The 20,457-nt window shown below is 35.4% G+C and overlaps 2 protein-coding genes across 6 annotated transcripts; one reads left to right on the forward strand and one right to left on the reverse strand.

Moving 5' to 3' along the window:
* Nucleotides 1-864: 864 nt before the first annotated feature.
* On the forward strand, nucleotides 865-2,108 carry LOC113065351 (prepro-urotensin II-gamma-like). The gene is made up of 4 exons (XM_026236577.1): nucleotides 865-1,013; nucleotides 1,601-1,714; nucleotides 1,838-1,881; nucleotides 1,995-2,108. The coding sequence occupies exons 1-4, from the start codon at nucleotides 908-910 to the stop codon at nucleotides 2,106-2,108; spliced, it is 378 nt and encodes a 125-aa protein (XP_026092362.1). The 5' UTR covers nucleotides 865-907.
* A 5,641-nt stretch (nucleotides 2,109-7,749) lies between these two features.
* On the reverse strand, nucleotides 7,750-11,393 carry LOC113065628 (calmodulin-binding transcription activator 1-like). Of its 5 annotated transcripts, XM_026237047.1 has the most exons (4): nucleotides 11,042-11,387; nucleotides 10,763-10,837; nucleotides 10,399-10,429; nucleotides 7,750-8,686 (listed from the first exon to the last, which is right to left on the reverse strand). In XM_026237047.1, the coding sequence occupies exons 1-4, from the start codon at nucleotides 11,221-11,223 to the stop codon at nucleotides 8,654-8,656; spliced, it is 321 nt and encodes a 106-aa protein (XP_026092832.1). In that variant the 5' UTR covers nucleotides 11,224-11,387; the 3' UTR covers nucleotides 7,750-8,653. The 5 variants fall into 5 exon arrangements, with proteins under 5 accessions (XP_026092832.1, XP_026092834.1, XP_026092833.1 ...); XM_026237049.1 differs by lacking the exon at nucleotides 10,399-10,429 and having other exon boundaries at nucleotides 10,763-10,834; nucleotides 11,042-11,392; XM_026237048.1 differs by lacking the exon at nucleotides 10,399-10,429 and having other exon boundaries at nucleotides 11,042-11,386.
* Between the last annotated feature and the right edge of the window lie 9,064 nt (nucleotides 11,394-20,457).

Below are 20,457 nucleotides of genomic sequence, written 5' to 3' on the forward strand. Positions count from 1 at the left end.
TTATTTAACAAAATAATAATAATAATAATAATAATAATAATAATAATAATAAAACCATTGATAGACTTACAATCATGTGCCTCTTTCTGTATGGTGCTTACCTGACAAAGTAAATTTTACAGTTTTGTATAGCATTATAAGTTCAGGGTGCATCGAGTGTACTGTGAATGTGTGTTTAATGTTGGGAGCAATAAAGCTAAGCAAATTCCCCATAAGAGCAATCTTAAATCACCTAAAACGTTCAGATGAAGTCAGACTGTGACGTACATCCTTTTTAAACGACTCTTCATTTCTTACATCTGCTCTGTCTGATTAAACTCCATGCTTTGTAAATGTCAAATGTGCATCACTAATATTTGGCAGTGGGTGATAAATGTTACGGTCACCTTAGCAGACAAGTAATCTGAACTTTATATCCCTGCGTGTCATTTTTATTACCCTCATTGACATGAAATTCCCAATAAAATATTCGAACCTTTGCATGGGTTAACCAGGCTTTTCTCTGAATTCAAAGAGATGTATTTAAAAATGTTTCCAATGTAAAATAACTAGATTCATGGGCTAAATAGGTTGACTGACATATTCATAAATTAATCGCTTTATGTGTTCTGTTGTCTCAAGAGTTAGTAGATAGACATTTGCACACCTGAGTCCTCCAATTTACAAATTCAGTAAAACAGGTCAATGAGATTCAAAGGTCATAAAGCCTCCATGGCCTGCTATAGCAGTCATCCTGATTTATTCACAGATATAAACTCAACAGAATCCACATTTTAAACTCTCTATAAAAACACTGCATTGATTATGATTCACTCAGCTTTGGAAGAGTGGTATAGAAGAAAAGAGAGCATTCATCTGCCTCATTCACCAAAGCCTGACCTGATAGGACCTTCGGCCTGCTGCAGAGATGATCTGTAACCTGCTTCTGTCCTGCTCTGTCCTCCTGATCTCCTGCAGTCATCTGTTAGCACATCCTGTTACAGACACAGCTGACATGACTTACAGCGGCCCTGGTGAGTGCATTCAGACATCATGTTTCAGACACTATCTGTCTATCTATCTATCTATCTATCTATCTATCTATCTATCTATCTATCTATCTATCTATCTATCTATCTATCTATCATATATATATATATATATATATATATATATATATATATATATATATATATATATATAGTATGTGATTGTGTGTATGTGGTTATTCTTCTCCCCTGGCTAGTTTATTGAATATTTGTATACATATTAGATATTATTTTGCAAAGTTGTGTTCATGGATGTTCAGGATCTATGGATATCCTTCTTTTTATGTTACCAATAAATGTATTTATTGAATTATATAATGGTTAAGTGCATTAAGCATTTGTTTTTGTCCAAGTAGACAATCTTAGAACAGTCTCTTTCTTTTTTTGTGAGTGTGTGTGTGTGTGTGTTTGTGTAGTTAACCACTGATACAACATACATTTTCATTGACAACTGGCTTAAATAAGTGCAGAGGGTATAAAATGTGACATTAATTTTGTGATATATAATATCCATATAGGCGAATCTGCTGTAGGTGATGAAATAATTTGTGTCTGATTGCTGCTTTATTTAGATTCAGTGGAAGAGGCCGGAAGGGTCAGTCCAGATGATTTCTTTGCCTCTGATCTCAATGAACATCTGCACAGGGTGGCAGTCTCGGGATATTCCCAACTGCTCAACCAAGAGAGTGAGACTCATTTATCTGACACAGACATTTAATCTCAAAAGTTTCAGTGTTACTGAAATTTCCTCTGTAGGCGAAAATAAATTGCTCTTTTGTACCTTGAAGGCTCATACTGTTCTTTCACAGATATCAAAGTGCCTGGACAGATTCCTAGAGAGGTTCTTAGAGAGGTAATCAAAATAACAATCTCTAAGCATGTAAATAATGCTGTCAAGGTGTATTAACTTGCTATATTACCTTTTCATGCAAATATGTGAGCAACAGCCTGTGTTTCTCTTTTAAGTTACTGTCAGAAAAACCATATCGCCTCATTCCTCCCAGTGGTCTGTGGGGCATCAGGAGACAGTTCAGAAAGAGAGGTGGCGGTGCGGATTGCTTCTGGAAATACTGTGTTTGAGGCATATAAGCTATAAATAAAAGCAAAAATAAAATTATAAAAAAATGAATAAAAAGCCTCAGTTCTTTGTCCATAATGTTGTTCCCATTTCCCTTTAAAAATCAAAGTACTGAATTCACATTTGTAAATATTTTGTAACTCCTTTTATTTATTTTCTTACAATGAGTTCTTCATGTGGATGAGATTTGTGTGTAAACCTGGTAGCTTTGGATTTTCTGATTCAAGAATTTTTGAGACAGATGAATCAAACAATGACTATTCTTCAACCTTGTGGGGCTGGACATCCACTTAGCTGGAGAAGACAAACGGAATCTAGATGCATCTACGGACTCACTGAACACACGCACAAAAAGAAAAATACAAGCCAAAGTTAAGCTACGATGTGTTCAACCCCACTTGGTTATTTTATTCCATTTAGAAAAAATATTAATAATATATATTGATATAAATACATGTAAAATTTCCATTGCATAAAAGGTTATTTATAGAGGAAAATTGTTCAAAAAATATTCTGTAGTGTACATTAAGAATTTTTTTTTTTTGGGGGGGGGGGAAACCTTAATGGCCTTAAAGAAATATAATGTGCTGCTGTTTTATAAGAACAGCATGTCAGTGGTTATTTGTTTACCTGCTGTGGACTCTTGAGGGCAAGGCTCTATGTATTGCTACTCCAAGACCAGACAGGTCTCTCTTCTCCAGATCCTCAGTATTAGGCCACAGAAGCTCAGGAGAGTCCATCAGCTCTGTGTCCTGATCCTCCTGCTCATTGACTGGAGTCATTGCTCTCATGAGCTCTGTCAACTAACGGCACACAAACACACACACACACACACCTCTCTGACAGTGTGTGCAGCAGTGTGTACAGGCTGACTGTCACCCCATAAAACACACAGCAGCACCAGACTGACAGACACGCTGAATGTGAATGAATGCCCTTCATTATATCTGTAAAAATGAACACAGTCATAATGATGCACTAATAAATGAGGCCCCTAAAAAGTAATCATTTCATGAATAAAATAAATATATAAATTACAGGATAAAAGAAAATAGTCAATAAATCATCTTTTACGCATTAAACACAAATATATAATAATTATTCAATTTAATAGTAGAAATAATATATAAATAAATAACAAAAATGTTAAAAGTATAACACGTAACTTACAATAATTAAATTATATAATAAAAATATAAATGAAAATAAAAAACAACTTTGGAATGTGTATATTTGTAATAAGATTTACTTAAAATATGGTCATATTTAATGATGAATTTGTTAATGTATCCATTTTTTTAATAAAATGTTTAGTTAATTGCTACACACACACTATATATATATATATGTAACATTTGTACATATATATGTATATATATATATATATATATATATATATATATATATATATATATATATATATATACACGCATAAATATATATGTACAAATGTTACAAACATTAGACATTTTCAGTTGTTGATAAAAAAAAATTCAGATATGTACATGTAGAGCTGTATTATTATTTTCTCTCTACAAAACATACTGTATTATGATATAAGGATTAGTACAAACAAGCAAATCAGAACTGAAATAACTGAGAATGATATAACAGACAAAAATATCAAAAACTTTGTTCCTTACCTGAACATCCTCCAGTGATTCCCAGGTGGTTGTTGTGCAGAATACAGATCTATACTGAAGTCTTCACACTTTATATCCTTAGAGGAGTCTGACCAATAACCACGTGTTTGGAGTCCAGAGGGCAGTTACCTGGCCCATAAACTCTGCCAGTAACTGACCCCTTCACTGTCCCCTATTCTGTTGTTAATAATAAAGCAAAAAATGCCTTTTCAGCAAAAGCATAAAAATGCACACATGACATGTATGACAGCAGTCATTTCCTGTTCCATAAGCTATCATTCCCATAAACGTCCACCATTCCTGATCACACAAAATAACTAACCATTGTTATAGTTCAAGGAGACCTTTAAATGACCTTTCCCTAATTCATGATCACGATTCATTAAACATAATGTATTCATTTTGACCTAAAACTGTCATGAATGGAGGATGCAGTGTGTTACAGTGACCAGCAGGTGGCTCAACTCAAATAATTTCACCTGAAATATAATTATTTTCCTAAACTAGTACAGTTAAAATAATTTTCCTTTAGTTTAGTTAAAAAGACACTAAAATAACGTGGAAACAGGCCTTTCTTAAGTTTTTCCTCTTTTATTATTTTACAGCAGAAAGAATATAAAGCATTCAGAAAACATCTTTCATATTTTAAGGGCAATTCAAAACATTTTTCATGGCTTCAGCAGCTGAATTCTCTCTCTCTCTCTCTATCTTTTTTTTTTAAAAACATATCCATCGGTCCAGTGACTCTTTAACATGCACAATTACAAAAATAAACTGATCAAACCAGGGGGAGAAAGAAAAAGAAAAGACGAAGAAAAAACAGGGGTCATTAGGAAGGGAGAGGGCTACACAATCGGGAAAGACAGAGAAAGACAGCTAAAGAGGAGAGGAAAAGTAGATCTAACACTAGTTTAACATGCAAAGTGTAAAGAGCCCCAAGTGTAGCTTGTAATAAAAGCAGGGCCGCTATTTTGTGAAATGGATGAAAACGTGCAGCTGAAGGGTGTCATATAAGCACTGGCCTTAAACTACTGCATTCTAATCTCACAATACTGGCATTTGCATAAGAGTAAATCAGCTACGTGTGTCCAACAAATCGCTGTCTCCATTAGGTCTACAGGCCTCCACTTCAGGAATTGCTTATTGCTCTGTGTCCATGAGTGGTGGGATGTTTCCTAGGGCCCTGCTTCCCCTTTTCTAAAGAATGGATGCGTAGGAAAGTCAGTCTCTGTTCGAATTTGTTGATGCGACAAACAAAACTGATGAGGTATCTTCTGTGGGCTAAGCTGTGATACCGTTAAAGCTGAACCAGACTAGTCCAAATGAACCCGTATGCGACCAGATGAGGTTATTGTCTGGCGTTTATAAACTACAGCTATTGTTTTAAAACGTCTATATATGCTTATAATAAAGTGATGGTATTCATGAATCGATCTGAGCAGCATTTTTCATTATTGTGATACAGTATATCCACGGCAGTGTGTTTATAGAGTGACGCTGCATGGAAATGTATTTACACAAGCACGAGACGCATTCTAGTAGACCTGCTCTATTCCAACGGGCTTTATTACTCTTATACAACACCAGTCAGTGGCGCGCTTTCGACAAATCGATTTTTATCGACATACATCAATTTAGCTCACATAGTTGATTACAAAAGGCGAACAGCATGACATGTTCAGAATCACAGTAATTTGATCAGGACAGTCTGGCTCGTTTCCCAATAAGCAGCAAACTAATTCTCAAGTGACTTGCTCTATCTCCCCTTTTCTCCAGTTTGGCACCTGAGTAAGATACAAAAGTGAACCCGAGGTTTCAACTGCACCAGTGCCATGGACACTTTACCGTGGATATGGACACAGTTCTGTGGCGCATGCTTTCTTATGAGGTACACGTTTTTTAAAAACCTGTTTTTGTGGTGGTGGAGTAGGCTAGTTGAAAAAACAAGGAATGTAAATGTAAAGTGGGGTGAAACTGAATTCGAAAAGGAAACAGGAAGCAAAATTTTATTTAAAAAAAAAAAAATGCTGCCCGTTTATCTGTCAGCAAAGTTACGTTTCGAAGCCCTCGGTCTGTTTCAAGTTCCTCAACCCAGGAAACCAGCTGCTTTACAGAACAGTAGGTTATTTCTTCGACAAGTCTATACCTGACTACCAAATCTACAAAATAAGCATGCTTTGGGTGCTGTATCAGCCTCCCGTTTATCTATGTTAGTTACCCATGCAAGCATAATAAGTCTCGAGTTGCCACAGAAGTGCATCAGCTGACAACCTAAACTGCTACCGGAATGACGAATGCAAGGCAAGAACCAGCCGGACTGACATCTGCAGTCCTCGCGGATTCATCTGGCAGTTCCAATAGAGGATGTGAGTTATGACGAAGCCATAACCTCCTGGTGCGCTAAAATGAAATAAAGCACGGACAAAGAAACGAGTTACTTAACGAAAAATAAAGACGAACAGACTATAATTCACTTCTCGCTAATGCCAGTCCATCGCAAACCTCACATGCAGACTGACATGGCTCGCTGGATTTAGAATATGATCAGGCACTTCCAACATAAGCTCTGAAGAATTCATTTACATATCATTCTCTTGAACAGAGACGCAAATACAAAATATGACAAAAAGCATTTTGACACAAGGGGAAACTGAAATGTACACAATTTTAGTGCATTAGAAATCATTTGCATTTTGTGGGAGCGTTATCATAGACTTCCCCTTGTTCAAAAGCTACAGCGACACCTGCTGTTGAAAGTAACATTACTGCTGAAATTGATTGATCTTTGGAGGTCTACCAGGCCTTTGACGCTGATGTTTTAGCACCAAAAGAAACCCGTTCAAATGCATAACAGGGAACCTAAACTTTCAGTCAGTGTAGCAGTGTGGATTTCTAAGTTATGTCATTATTTCAGCTTCTTTGTCTTTACTGTCAGCTCACAGGTTCTTTTTGCACATCTTATGGAATAAGACTGTAACACTTAAAGCTGCATAATGCTGCTATAAGCTCTAATACCTGCATTCATAACAGAAAAACATACTTTTCAACATAATTTCAATGCCATAATAGAAAAAAGACTTATTCAGACTTATGAAACACAAAACAAATATACATTACAAATATACCAAATGAGATAGGTGATACTCTAAGATCCTTCCTGTGTTGACGGGTTATGCGAGTGAATCTGATCATGTTTTATCATGTGATTATCTGTTCAGCAATGATTCACTTTCTTTAAGCAGTCGCATTCACATTACTTGGCACCGTTGGCAAAAAGGTTCGTTGGTAGCCCAGAAAAAAACAGACAGATGTAAACATAACCTAATGATCATTTTGCCTTTTCTCCTACCTCATAAATACAGTATTTTTCAGAATTGCAGGAAAGTCATGCTTTAGCCAAAAATGTTCTTCTCAAGAACATTCAAAATAAAATACTCTTATAGTGAAATAATTTTACAGAGCATAGCCACTAATGCTTTTGAACTCTTTTTTGTATCTTTGTTCGTTTTCGTCATGCACATCCAGTAGCTTGACTTTATTCCCGGTATTTACACTATGTACAAACGATACAGCCATACTTCTTAGGCATTCAAACAAAACTATACAAATATTCAGATTTTGACGCCAATCTGTTTTGATCCCTTTCAATGAGTAAAATAATATATTTCTAAAATACAATCCGGCTTAGATAAATGTTTTACTTTGCATACCAGCAACCCTTTTTATGTACAGGAACCGCTCAATTGTCAAAAATATGGATTTGTCTAGTCTAACCCTGGGTGTTGAGACCCTTCAAAGTATGTCAAAGATAACAAGGCAATGCATGTAATTTTCCCTTAAACAGTTTAGAAAACCTCTCAAGTTGATTTTCAACTGAACCAAAGCTTCACCAGTGACTGTTCAACATTGGATTAACAAAAGAAAACTTTACAAACTTGCCAATAGTAAATGATGGGCAGAGGTGATGACGTGGTGTCTCCAGTACATTCATGTAGTTAAAAACTAAACAAATAAAAAGACTGTGGCCTAGTTTCAAGCAAGCATAAGACAAGATCTGCCTGGAGCGATTCATTGTTCTACGATGTCTTGCTAACTTTGAACTGGCTGAATTTCATCAATTTGAAAATGGTTGTTGATTAAAATTGTATGTATACCTATGTTTTTTCCACACGTCTTGTTAGCAAAATGACATCAGTATTTGACACATCACGCAAACCTGCTAATATCCCTCTTACATTCATTAGCTATCCAGTCCCCTTTTAGCTAAGAGAAGACAGGCAACTGTAAGGGACAGACCGGAAGAAGTTTCTGACTAATTTGTTTGGTTGTGGAGTAAAGCATGTAAAAAAACTAATTCATGAATTATTCGGCATTTTTGGTAACCCACTAAACACATCTTGTGATCTTTTGAAAACAATCAAATACTCCCGGAACAGGTCCGGCCATGTTTGTGTCAACTCCATATTTTGGCATATTCTTTCTTTTTCTTCCTTTCTTCATTCATCTTCTCTTTACGAGCAACTGAAGAGCAGGACTTCCATTCCTTATTTTTCCTTGTGTAACAAAACATTTAATGCTCATCCAAAATAACAAATCAATCCATTAAAAAGTGCAAAAAATGCCACGAAGCAAATGTTGTTCCTCCTAAAACAACATCCTTAGAGTTTGTTTTCATCCACAGCAGCTGGCTCTTTCCTTCATAAAAGAAACATAGAAGGAGTAAAGAGATATGAAAAACAAAGTTGTTCGACGAAGTATCAGTCATACAGTTATAGTAAGAGTTGCAGTGTTCTTGCTTTTTTTTTTTTCTCTCTCTTGTAAAACGTCTCTGGTTGAAACTGAAAAACTGAAAGGAAGAGTCTGAGGAGTAATGTCACACTGTGAGGGGGCTCTTCTGGACGCTTTCATGTTCCCTGGCCTTTCTCAATTCTCTCACTCTGAAAAACAACAGACAGATATTGAGGGACACAGATCTCACATCTCAAGTCAATTTAGCTTTTATCTCAGAGAGCAGAGAAGGTCAGATCAAGCAAACGTTTAAAAGAGTAGTTATTTCTTATGTAGAACACAAAAGCAGATTTTTAGCAGAATGTCCAAGCTGCTCATTTCCATACGATAAAACTGAATGGCTGTCCCTGTCATACACTGTATATAAATAGTGCTGTCAAACAATTAATCACATCCAAAATAAAAGTGTTTAATTACATTATATATGTGTGTGTACTGTGTATATTTATTATGTATTAATAAATACACACATATGCATGTCTATATTATATGTCATATTTTATAAGAAAAATGTTTTGTTTTTATATAAAATATTTATATGTATACATAATATAAATTCACAAAGTCACTAACATCTTGGATGCCCTGGGGGTAAACAGATAAACATCAAATTTTCATTTTTGGGTGAACTATCCCTTTAAGAAAACCCACTGAAATCTTTAAATATCCAGCACAGTGTGTACAAAACATTTTTGAAGATTGATTGTTATGAGTTTTGCATAGTTAAATGTGGAACACTTAGCCAGCTAAAATCTGCATTTGTTTTAAATTTTAATATATTTTAAATGTAATTTGTTCCAGTGATAGAAAATCTGAATTTTCAACATCTGTACTCCAGGCTTCATTGTCACATGATCCTTGAAAAATAATTCCAATATTTTAATTTAGAGCTTCAGAACAATTTCTTCATTTTTTTGGAAACCAGTAGTGTATTTAATTTAATATAATAATTATTATAATAACATAATTTGTTTGAAAGAACACTCTTCTGGCCAGTGCTCCAAGCAAAAGTTCAATGAAGATTTGTACCATTTTCTTCATTGCCTCACCTTGTAAGTTTCTGCAGTAAGTAGAAATATAGGACAAAAAGCTTTAAATAGTATGCATTTCATATAATACAAAATCTGAATTCTGAAACCTTCTCATCTCGACGCGTTTGACAAGAAACTAAAGCTGTCTGCTGATTATTCCGTCAACTTTCTTTTGAAATATGTTGCTCAAACATGTGATGAAATATAGACCAACTTAGTTTTTGTACTAAACTTTGATATTTTTGTTCACAGATATCATATCTACTACCAAAAATTTAAGAGAGATAGAAAGTCAGTTCCCACTGCAGCATGTGCAATAATACAGGCTTTAGCTGAACTAGTCAGAACAAAAGTACACAAGCCAGAGAGGCAGTCAGTTTTCTCTGGGTCACATTCCCCAGCATGCCTCAGAGCAAGACTCATTATCATATATTCATGCAATATCGTTTAAACCAAACAACCTTCTGTTCTTCCGTCTATCTTATCTCTTTCTCTTTACAAATAAAGGAAGTAAAGGAAACTTAAATAATCAAGACAGGAGAAAAAGGTGCTTGTTTAATGTATTGTCTCAGTTGTTAGTGTATAGCAAGACATAACCAATATCCTGATGGCGATCAGATGCTCAGGCCCTTGATCTCAGTCATCTGTGTGTCCAGTTGGTTGCTGTCATGCAAGCAGGCATCAAGCAGTGGTGATGAAGGAGCAAGAGGGGATAGGAAGGTGGTCTTTGTGTGTGTGTGTGTGTGTGTGTGTGTGTGAGAAACGAGCGAAAAGGAGGGAGAGAGAGAGAAAAAAAGGGAGACATACTGAATCACTAAGGCTGCACTCACCCGCTTGAATAGTCTATGGTCCATCAAGGGGCTTTGCATTAACAGCAAAACAACACCAAACAGCTATTAGCACACAGCAGATATCACGATGGAGAAGGAGGGTGAGGAAAAAGAGCCAAGGAAAGGGAGGAGCACCTCTCACTTATCCACTCATGAATAATGAATCACACTTTCAAGGATGAAAATAAGTTCCGTTATTATGAAATAAAATAGTTTTAACACAACAAAGAAAAAAAAAAAGAAATAAAAGAAAATACAGAAACAAAACATGAAGCTTTCCAAATGTCACATGTGTCTCAGCTGTGTTTCAGGTAGTGGATAAATGGCATGGCCAGTAGAGGGCGATGTGGCGGTGGGAGAATACCTGTGGCGGCAACGGCGGAGGAACCTCATGATCTTGCGGGCGGCCTGATCCTGCCTCTTTGTGAGAAGACTGCTTCTGAAACAGAAACATCGCACTTAAACACATTTAATTTCGCACATTACATCTTATACATGGATAAGATATCTTGCAGGGCATGTCTTATGGAACAGTTTCATATGAGCTATTGGCCGAGTTCAAAACATCAAACACCAGTTGGAATCAGATTCAGACCGTATTAAGAGGGAGTGATTAATCACATGGCAGTGTATTGAGTGCTACCTGAGTTTGTGCTGGACCAGTGCTGCGGTGGCCGGTCTGTGGTGGGGCCTCAGCCGGCCAAACTTCCTGTAGCTGCGGTAGCACTGCTGGATCAGCACGGCCGCCCGCCGGCTCTGCTGGAACTTCTTTTGCTCGTGGTAGCTGCGGAACTTACTCTGGATAAGGATGGCGGCCTGCGTCATCTTCTTATAAAGTGCATACTGATATATAAACACATTAATGAAGACATTAATGACAAAAGTATAATTCTGCCCTGTTCAACGCACATTGGCCACATACACACTGCAAAGTTTAGAAAGTGACAATCACATTTTAACAACACAAAGGTGAGTTAATGATACCAAATTTGTAATTTTTCGGTGGATTATCCCTTCAGAATTGACAGTTTTCTGATTTACAGTTAACTGTGACAGCTCTAATATACGTTTTGTATTTCTCATTTGCATTGTGAGTAGTAGATATACTATAGCTTCTGTCAAGATGATTTATGACTTTGACCTTTGACCTTTTGACAGGTTGAACTTCCGGTAACCTTATGATGGATGGGCGGGACAAATGAGATCAAGGGTTAACCTATGACCTTTCCACGCATCGATCATATGGTTTTGACAGAAAGTTTTACCCTATTGACCTGTTAGTTCTAAATTAAAACGGTATATGAAAGACTCCCCAATCATCGATCATGTGCTTTTGACAGAAAGTTTTACCCTATTGACCGTTAGTTTGTTTGAAGTGTGTGCCAGTTGTTTGAACTCTGTGTCAGTTAGTTTGTTTGAAGTTTGTGTCAGTTAGCTTGTTTGAAGTTTATCACAGTTATAAGGTTATGTGTGTGTGTGTGTGGTTATACGGCTTCTCCCCCCTCCCATTACATTCTTGAGCGGTGTATAGATGGGATCGGTGTGTTCTACATTTATATATATATAAAACATCATATAATTTATATAATCTAAAACACATTTTAATTATTTCACATATATATATATATATATATATATATATATATATATATATATATATATATATATATATATATATAAACATTATATAATTTATATAATCTAAAACACAATTAAAGGTTGAAAACACATTTTAATTATTTCACATTTATATATATAAAACATTATATAATTTATATAATCTAAAACACATTTTAATTATTTCACATTTATATATATAAAACATTTTATAATTTATATAATCTAAAACACATTTTAGTTATTTCACATTTATATATAAAACATTCTATAATTTATATAATGTAAAGCAATTTAACCAAGGTTGAAAAAACATTCTGTTCTTTTAAAAAAGGTTATAAATTAAACTGTATAAAAAATATACTGAAACCGACTGTTTCAGATAAAACAAGATCCAATTTTTTTTTCTTTTTAGAGAGCAGAAAAGAGATGTTTTCACACACCTTTGATCCTGACCTGCAAGTATTCACAGCGTCTGTGTTTGCACGCCACAGTGCACACTCGTCGGAATTTACCAACCAATCATAATATCTTCAAAGCCATTTTTTAATTAAAACCAAACGTATCTCACGCGGGAGTACCATGATTTTGACAGTTTTCTGACGGTTGACCTATGAATTACGGTGGGCGAGCGGCTAGCATCTCTTGTACCCCTCTCTCTCTCCCTCTAATGCCTGTGTACACACATTCGTCTCCAAGTCTTATTTTCTTCTTTTAATGAATATAAACACATTATACATTCACAAACAATATAAAACAAAACATTTACATTAGTTTTGTTCATCACTAAAAATATACATTTTACCAGGATCGGGGAATATATAATTGAACAGAATGAAGAATATGGTCTATTGAGGAACCCGGACGTGTCATTGACACAATTCAGTTAAATTCATTTCACATTTTTGTTGCAAGACATTTTCTATATTATATTCAAAACCTTTTATATCCATCTTTATATCATATCTTTTTCAAAAAGCTGTTTAATTATTTATTTTAACCGTACACCTACAGTACCACCATACAATAAAATGCTGCATGCATGTACACTTTTAAGCGATCTGAATTATGACTAGCCTATAAATTTCATCATAAGCCACACGTACCTTGTTATATCACTATAATATCCACGGCGCTATACAAATTTGTATTCTGATAAACCATATAAACAAGCGGACATACGCGTGGACCTATCAAGTTAAAAAAGAGACTTATCTCTATTTTAAACAATATTAAATTATATATGACGGCATGTTACTAAACCGGAACATACATTTTAAACAAGTATTCATCATTTTTATAAAACACATCGCAGTAACAGACATGTTACTAAACCAAAACAAATAATTTTATCATACATTTTTTTAATCATGTGTTCAATCAATACTTATACAACATATACAAACACATTTTAAACATATTTTAAACAAAAACTAATCATAAACGCAGCCTTCTCAAAATTACAGACGTGTAAAATCATGCTGATCACATATTATGGATATTCAGACTTTTAGCCATTAATACGTTTTAGGATAATGAAAAACACCAACGTCTGAGGGGTGTCAAAATATCTCCAGTCCCCCAAAACCCACTCAGACTCCAGGGGTTAAAGAATATGAAAATAAATAATTATATAATGACATCGGGCTACTAAAGCAATTCATTAAACAAAAAAAGGTATTCAACATTTAAGTTAATCAAACTTAAAAAACACACCATACTCTTCTTTTTTTTTTAAAAGATAACTTATTTTAAATGTGATAGCATAGTATATATACAATAAACATTTCTGATGATACATATAAAAAATGATCCCTTACAGTTTTAGACCGGTGAGAGATGTCCAAACATGAATGAAATATCCCCAAAATAAAATAATACGACTTATAAAATAACATAAAAATGATTAAATCATAAACAGAATCTCACAGGTCCTCGTAGTGAAATGTATGTGAGACCCGAGGGGCTGCTTCACACACACCCCGCGCAGGCGAGGGTGGAGTTCCAGACCGCATGATCTAAGTCAATGGTGTACATTATTTCAAAGCTAACATTAATGTAATGTTTTTTTAATAATCAGTACCCCTAGTACATCTGATGTCCGTTGATTCTTAATTCAACAAAATGATGATATATATTACCTAAAATATTTTAGATTTTTATATAATATTATATAATAAAAATTATTTATATCATATTATATCATATATCATATATATGATTATATTATATTAGATGCATCATGCATTAATCACTTTAGATTCTTTAAAGTTCTTATTTTTAGCACCATTTTCAAAGTTTTCATACCATCTCTCTCTCTCTCTCTCTCTCTCTCCCTCACACCCACCCACCCACACACACACACACACACACTCTCTCCCCCCTCTCTCTCACACACACACACACACACACACACACACTCTCTCTTTCTCTCTCCCTTTCCCTCTCCCTCTCTCTCTCTCTCTCTCTCTCTCTCACACACACACACACACACACACACACACAATGAAACATGAAGCCAAAGTCTTTCTGTATGTTTTTTAAAAATAAAACTTAAAATATTGATTTTGCTTTAAATCTATGCTGAGGAGCTCGTTTGTTTGTCACAGTATAGACTGTGAAGTTTAGATGAAGTTGCTTTATCTTTTAGAAGAAAGACCCTCGATCGTATTCAACCATTAAAGATGGTTCAGGAAAGACCCACGCGTCCTAGAGATGTAATTTATGTGCGTTGTTACGGTCGTAAACCTTTCACATATCTACGGTACTTTCAGACACAGATCAGGAAAGACATTTGCAGGCCCTCTGCTTAGCCGTCCCAAAATACCTCCATTTAAAAGCAAAAATATTAAAATGACCGCCTGTACATCTAACAGGCTGTAGTTCTATTTTATATGTTTTGTATTAAAAGTACTTACTTTTGTATTTAAATCCTTATTTAAAACAATATATTTAACCGACAGTATCCCCCCAACGTGTGTTTTCCATCAGTTGTTTGCCCTTCAGCCTTATTACGTAGTGCTTTTCATTTAGCCTACTGTAAGATCCCTTTACAATAGTGTAATTTCTTAAAGTTTATAGTTGTATTTTACTGTATCCCCATCCTTCTATCCTGTAGATTGTATGCGTACTGTAAAATAACAAAAATACATCTTGCTTAAAGTCACTAAAATAATTACACCCACAATTTGAAATGTGTTTAAACACATTGTGTGTCACTAAAGCAAGGCACACCGTCTATGGTCTCTTCATATAATTTATCCACCTGAGTGCTTTTCTCACACGAGTAGAAAACTCTTTCTCTTTGGATGTGTTTGGCTGAAACATAATTTCTACATCAGAATTTTTTTTAAATGTACGCTGAACTTTTCTCATTCGACAGAAATACTATTTTCAAATTATTTACCCGGCCTATAACACTCGGTGTAAATGTTCTTACCTAGAACAGAAAACATACACTTTGACTGTTTTGTAGATGCCAACAGATTATGTCAAGGGTGTTTCACATCTAAGAATCAAAATGTTTTGTAAATCACATTTTTCTTACACCTCGAGATTTAGCCCTATCAAGATTTCGGAGGTCCGTTCACAATTTGTTTGTCGGATCCTAGGTTTTTATGCGATCTTTGTGCGGCGTCATCGTAATAGGAATAAATGAAAATTAAGAAATTAAGTTACAGTTTTTCTCTTCGAGATATTTCTTTTAGCTCAACTTTGTGTCTGTCCAAAAGTGTGATCGCATGAAGCATCGAAGCAAAAATGAAGTCTAGCTGTTTTACACTTTAAACTATTACAACCTAAACAAATCAAACGGTACACTCGTTTACGTTTGAGCGCGTTAAAGTTTCCACACTCTTGTGAGATACATTTTATCCATAACCTTTTGTGTATTTGAGCGACCAAACCACTAAGAAAGAGAGTATAGCAAGAAAACTAACGTTTACAACGCATATAGAATTCAGAATACAATTGTTAAAGTATTTTTTTTTTTTTTTTGTTAAATGTTGATTTGTAAATGATATTTTTATTACTCCGTTAGATTTACTCATCGTGTTCGGATAGCGGATGACACAATTCACATTTTGTTTTAAGACTCCTGTAAGTTCATGCTAACTCTCGCGTGGGAAAGAGAGCGGGGTGAGCGTATTCTATTCATTTAAGAAAATTATTAAACATTTGCCCAAACTTTTTTATTATTTTGACAAAACACAACACAACGACATTAAAGAATGTTATCAGTTCCTACGACCATCTTCTTCGATTCAAATAAAGCAACATCTCTTGTGTACGTGTGTATGTGCTAAACATCTTTGCTTCTCCACTTCTCCAGATTTGTTAGATGGGCTACCGTTGTAATACAAACACATTTGAGAACTACGACGTTCTCACTTTTGTAACGGTTATAGAAAAATACCGTACACACTTTTGCATTTCATAATTCAGTGATTTTAGCTGTAATGGTCACATAAGACAAAAATTGTCAATGTGTGACTCGTAAACATGTATAATTCATTTATTTATTTTTACCAGAGATAGTCGACCGATCTGTTGACACGTTGTTTTGCAGTTTTCTCAGACTGCGGTCAAACATACACTGCCTGTTCATAGGAATTTTATGTATGACAATATCGCCCCAACATCGAGAGCTCTTGTTCATATAGCCGATGACCACATTCACATTGTTTCAGCATTTGCCGCTTGACATTAAAGAGTAGGCCTATGCGTACTCCCCTTCGGTCGTAAGCATTATCATCTACCGTGCGCTGAGATTTTTCTGCTTTGTCCACTTTTGACGGATTTGCTAGAGGGACTGTCACCTTGTTGTAACGTGATTACGTTTAAGATCCATAAGATTGCACTACATTCACCTGAAAAGGTTATACTCTTTTATACAGGAAATGTGTATCAGAATAACAATTACCTAATAGTGAAATCCACTCTTCTAAACTATTGTGAAAACTTTTAATGTTGATCTGTCCCAACAGCCGTGTATCTTTTTCATTGTTTTTTAGATAAAGACTAGTCTCAGAGTTTGGCCAACAGACAAAAACATGAACAAAATAGAGTACAAGATGATTAAATGATTGTCAAGAGAGTGTTTAAACTGAGCTTGTGATGCACTTTAGAGCTTTTTTTTCTGGTCTACCTGTGTCACAAAGACACATAATAGCCACTACCTCGACTTTTAAAATGAGTCTTACCATCTTCTGTTATGACTGTTACACTTAATACAAACCCATCTACAACACTAAAGTTAGACATTAAAAATCATGGATGTCATGGATGTGGTATTTTCATCGTATGCATCTCTAAACAGTACTTCAATAAATAAACCGCTGTTGATAAGTCGTTCATTTAAGTGAGAGGCGGGATGATTTTGACCGTTTAAGTCATTCATTGTGCTTAAGGTCTGATCCGGAAAACACACTACAACCATAACTGCGCTTTGTCGCGTCTACATAACCCATTCTTCTTTAAGAAAACCGCGAGGCGAACAGTTTCTGACATCTATTAATTCACTTCATTTTTTTCACCACCGCAAATGTTTTGTTTAGCATACATGTTAGTTTTAGTCAGTTACATAGGCGTCACGCATGAAGTTTATAGTTATTTTAAATAATTATGATAGAGTTACAGGTTTAGGTAAGTGGGGTGCCTGTAAGCGGTGACAACTTCGAGCATCGGAGACGACGGTGCTACTCAAATCGCACATAGCGTTATCTTTTAACAAAAACTATCGTAGTACGCGTTACTAAGACAAAATCTGTAACAGCGTTCATTAATATGTTGAAATGAAAATGAACATACAAAACTTTATAATGACCGTATAGCCTAACACCGCATAGACAAATGTTTGTTCTAACGCTTTCGCCCAAAAATTGCCTAAATTTCTTAACGGACGCTAGAGCGAACTGTAAACCACACACTTTCTCATCGCATTATGCTAAGAAACTGCACATGGTTAAAGCTATTACACCATAAACTGTCTAAAGTTGTTAATGTACAAGCACAGTAAACTATTTCTACAAAAAAATATCATTGCACTACTCTTTTTTTGCATATAATACATCGTTCAACAATACTTTTGCACACTCATTCGACCGTATTTATTACCGCCGTTCTCACGTTCCTGCTGTTCATAATGTATATATAATCCTTCATTGCTCCGTTCATAATGTACATACGATCCCTACATTGCATTCATATTTATATTCTGTATATACTCTGATCGATATTGTACGTATATAGCAACTACACTGTACATCATAGCTTTACTTACTCTGCACTTTTATGTATATAAAACACTATATTCTCGCGCTTCTGGTGAGATGCTAACCGCATTTCATTAGCTCTGTACTTGTACTCTGCATAATGACAATAAAGTTGAATCTAATCTAATCTAAACAAGTACAATCTTCCAAGACTTTGCTCAGTCTTTTTGTTTCAATTTGTTTAAACGACTTTCGCATTCTTATCTTATTTTCACCAACTAAGCGTAATTCCTAGGCCTTGCGGATTGTTTTCAAGTTTTGGCCCTCAAACTCCTTGTTCATACGTAGCGATATCTCTGTGAATTTGCTCGATTTCATAAAATATCTTTTACGTTATATCATTATCCTATCCTAGTTTATATCAGATACAAGTTTGTTTCTTCATATTTCTCTTACATCTACCCCCGTTAGAGTATCCGCGACAGTATACTCATTGTAATGTGCTAAATCATTAAAATCCAAAAAATGAACTCTGAGAAAGAATATCCGATGAGAGGATTCAAACTTTTATTTCAACAAAACAGTGTTGAATTTACAATGAAGTAATGAAGAAAGTGATCAAATTGTTATTACAAACAATAGGGATGACATGACATCACAAGTTATCTAGCCAGAAAAGAAAATCTCGGCAGGCCCTCAAGTTTTGTTCTACTATGAAATCAACGACGGTTTCAATAATTTCAGGTATGGCGAAACCATAATGTTTAGCGACTAACATCACACACAAATCCGTTATGCACGTACACAGACAGAGAGTCTAGTTAATGTACATCTCGCCGCTACATTCGGCCGTCACATACAGAATTTTTCTGGTCGTTACACAAATCGGCGCCTTGCTGGTCGTATACAAGCTCGTCAAATCGGGCCACGGATTATTTTTCAGTCTTCTTACAACGTCCATTTCTTTCTTGAGATTTGTTACGCGCTTGGAATCCGTCGTACAATCATGATTCGGATCAGACGCATCGTCTATGATTTTACGCATCAGATCAATCATTTGCTCTCTGTAACATTGTTTAAACATAGAGTCTATGTTGGCTTTTACAGGACACATCTTTCCTTCGTCACGCCGCACTCCACTCGATCATCCGCAGCAGCGCTGGTAGTAGCAGACATCCTTTTCAGAATTTGTTCCAAGAAGTAAACCGAGCGTTTTTTTAAATCCACGACGATCCAGTGTTTTTAAAATCCACGACGATCCAGTGTTTTTTCAAATGGTTCAGATCCGTCGAAGCCTTATTATTTGAAAATTTGAGAGTGCGTCAGTTTCAGACAAAGCCGTTTCTGTCAGTCCAGGTAGATACTGACAGATACTCCATCGACCGCGCTGTAAAACCCTTGTTCGCAGATCATAAAGAAAACCTGCGATAACTGCAGAGTTTTATGAGGTCAGCCGCTCCACAGGGTATAAAGACTAGCCGTTAGTCGACGAGGAAGTAGCGGTGATCTTCTGTACATTCGAGCAAAAAAAAAAAGGTGTTGCGCTCAAAAAGCAGAGGAGGGTGAAGGGCCGTAGTTAGGGGTTTGACTTGCGAGAAATATGAAGAAACAAAACTTGTATCTGATATAAACTAGGATAGTATAATGATATAACGTAAAAGATATTTTATGAAATCGAGCAAATTCACAGAGATATCGCTACGTATGAACAAGGAGGTTGAGGGCCAAAACTTGAAAACAATCCGCAAGGCCTAGGAATTACGCTTAGTTGGTGAAAATAAGATAAGAATGCGAAAGTCCGTTTAAACAAATTGAAACAAAAGACTGAGCAAAGTCCTGGAAGGAGATTGTACTTGTTTAATAGATTAGATTCAACTTTATTGTCATTATGCAGAGTACAAGTACAGAGCTAATGAAAATGCGAGTTAGCATCTCACCAGAAGCGCAAGAATATAGTGTTTTATATACATAAAAGTGCAGAGTAAGTAAAGCTATAGATGTACAGTGTAGTTGCTATATACGTACAATATCGATCAGAGTATATACAGAATATAAATATGAATGCAATGTAGGGATCGTATGTACATTATGAACGGAGCAATGAAGGATTATATATACATTATGAACAGCAGGAACGTGAGAACGGCGGTAATAAATACGGTCGAATGAGTGTGCAAAAGTATTGTTGAACGATGTATTATATGCAAAAAAAGAGTAGTGCAATGATATT

The sequence above is a fragment of the Carassius auratus genome, chromosome 48 (assembly GCF_003368295.1).
Source record: "Carassius auratus strain Wakin chromosome 48, ASM336829v1, whole genome shotgun sequence".
Classification (NCBI taxonomy): domain Eukaryota; kingdom Metazoa; phylum Chordata; class Actinopteri; order Cypriniformes; family Cyprinidae; genus Carassius; species Carassius auratus.

Excerpts from the sequence above, each read along its gene's own strand:
- LOC113065351 (XM_026236577.1), top strand. The coding sequence starts at position 908 with ATGATCTGTAACCTGCTTCTGTCCTGCTCTGTCCTCCTGATCTCCTGC. Across the intron at positions 1,715-1,837 it reads CCAACTGCTCAACCAAGAGA|ATATCAAAGTGCCTGGACAG; the intron begins GTGAGACTCATT and ends GTTCTTTCACAG. Across the intron at positions 1,882-1,994 it reads CTAGAGAGGTTCTTAGAGAG|TTACTGTCAGAAAAACCATA; the intron begins GTAATCAAAATA and ends TTCTCTTTTAAG.
- LOC113065628 (XM_026237045.1), bottom strand. The coding sequence starts at position 11,223 with ATGACGCAGGCCGCCATCCTTATCCAGAGTAAGTTCCGCAGCTACCAC. Across the intron at positions 10,838-11,041 it reads CTGGTCCAGCACAAACTCAG|AAGCAGTCTTCTCACAAAGA; the intron begins GTAGCACTCAAT and ends TTTCTGTTTCAG. Across the intron at positions 10,430-10,762 it reads CTCCGCCGTTGCCGCCACAG|CCCCTTGATGGACCATAGAC; the intron begins GTATTCTCCCAC and ends GTTAATGCAAAG.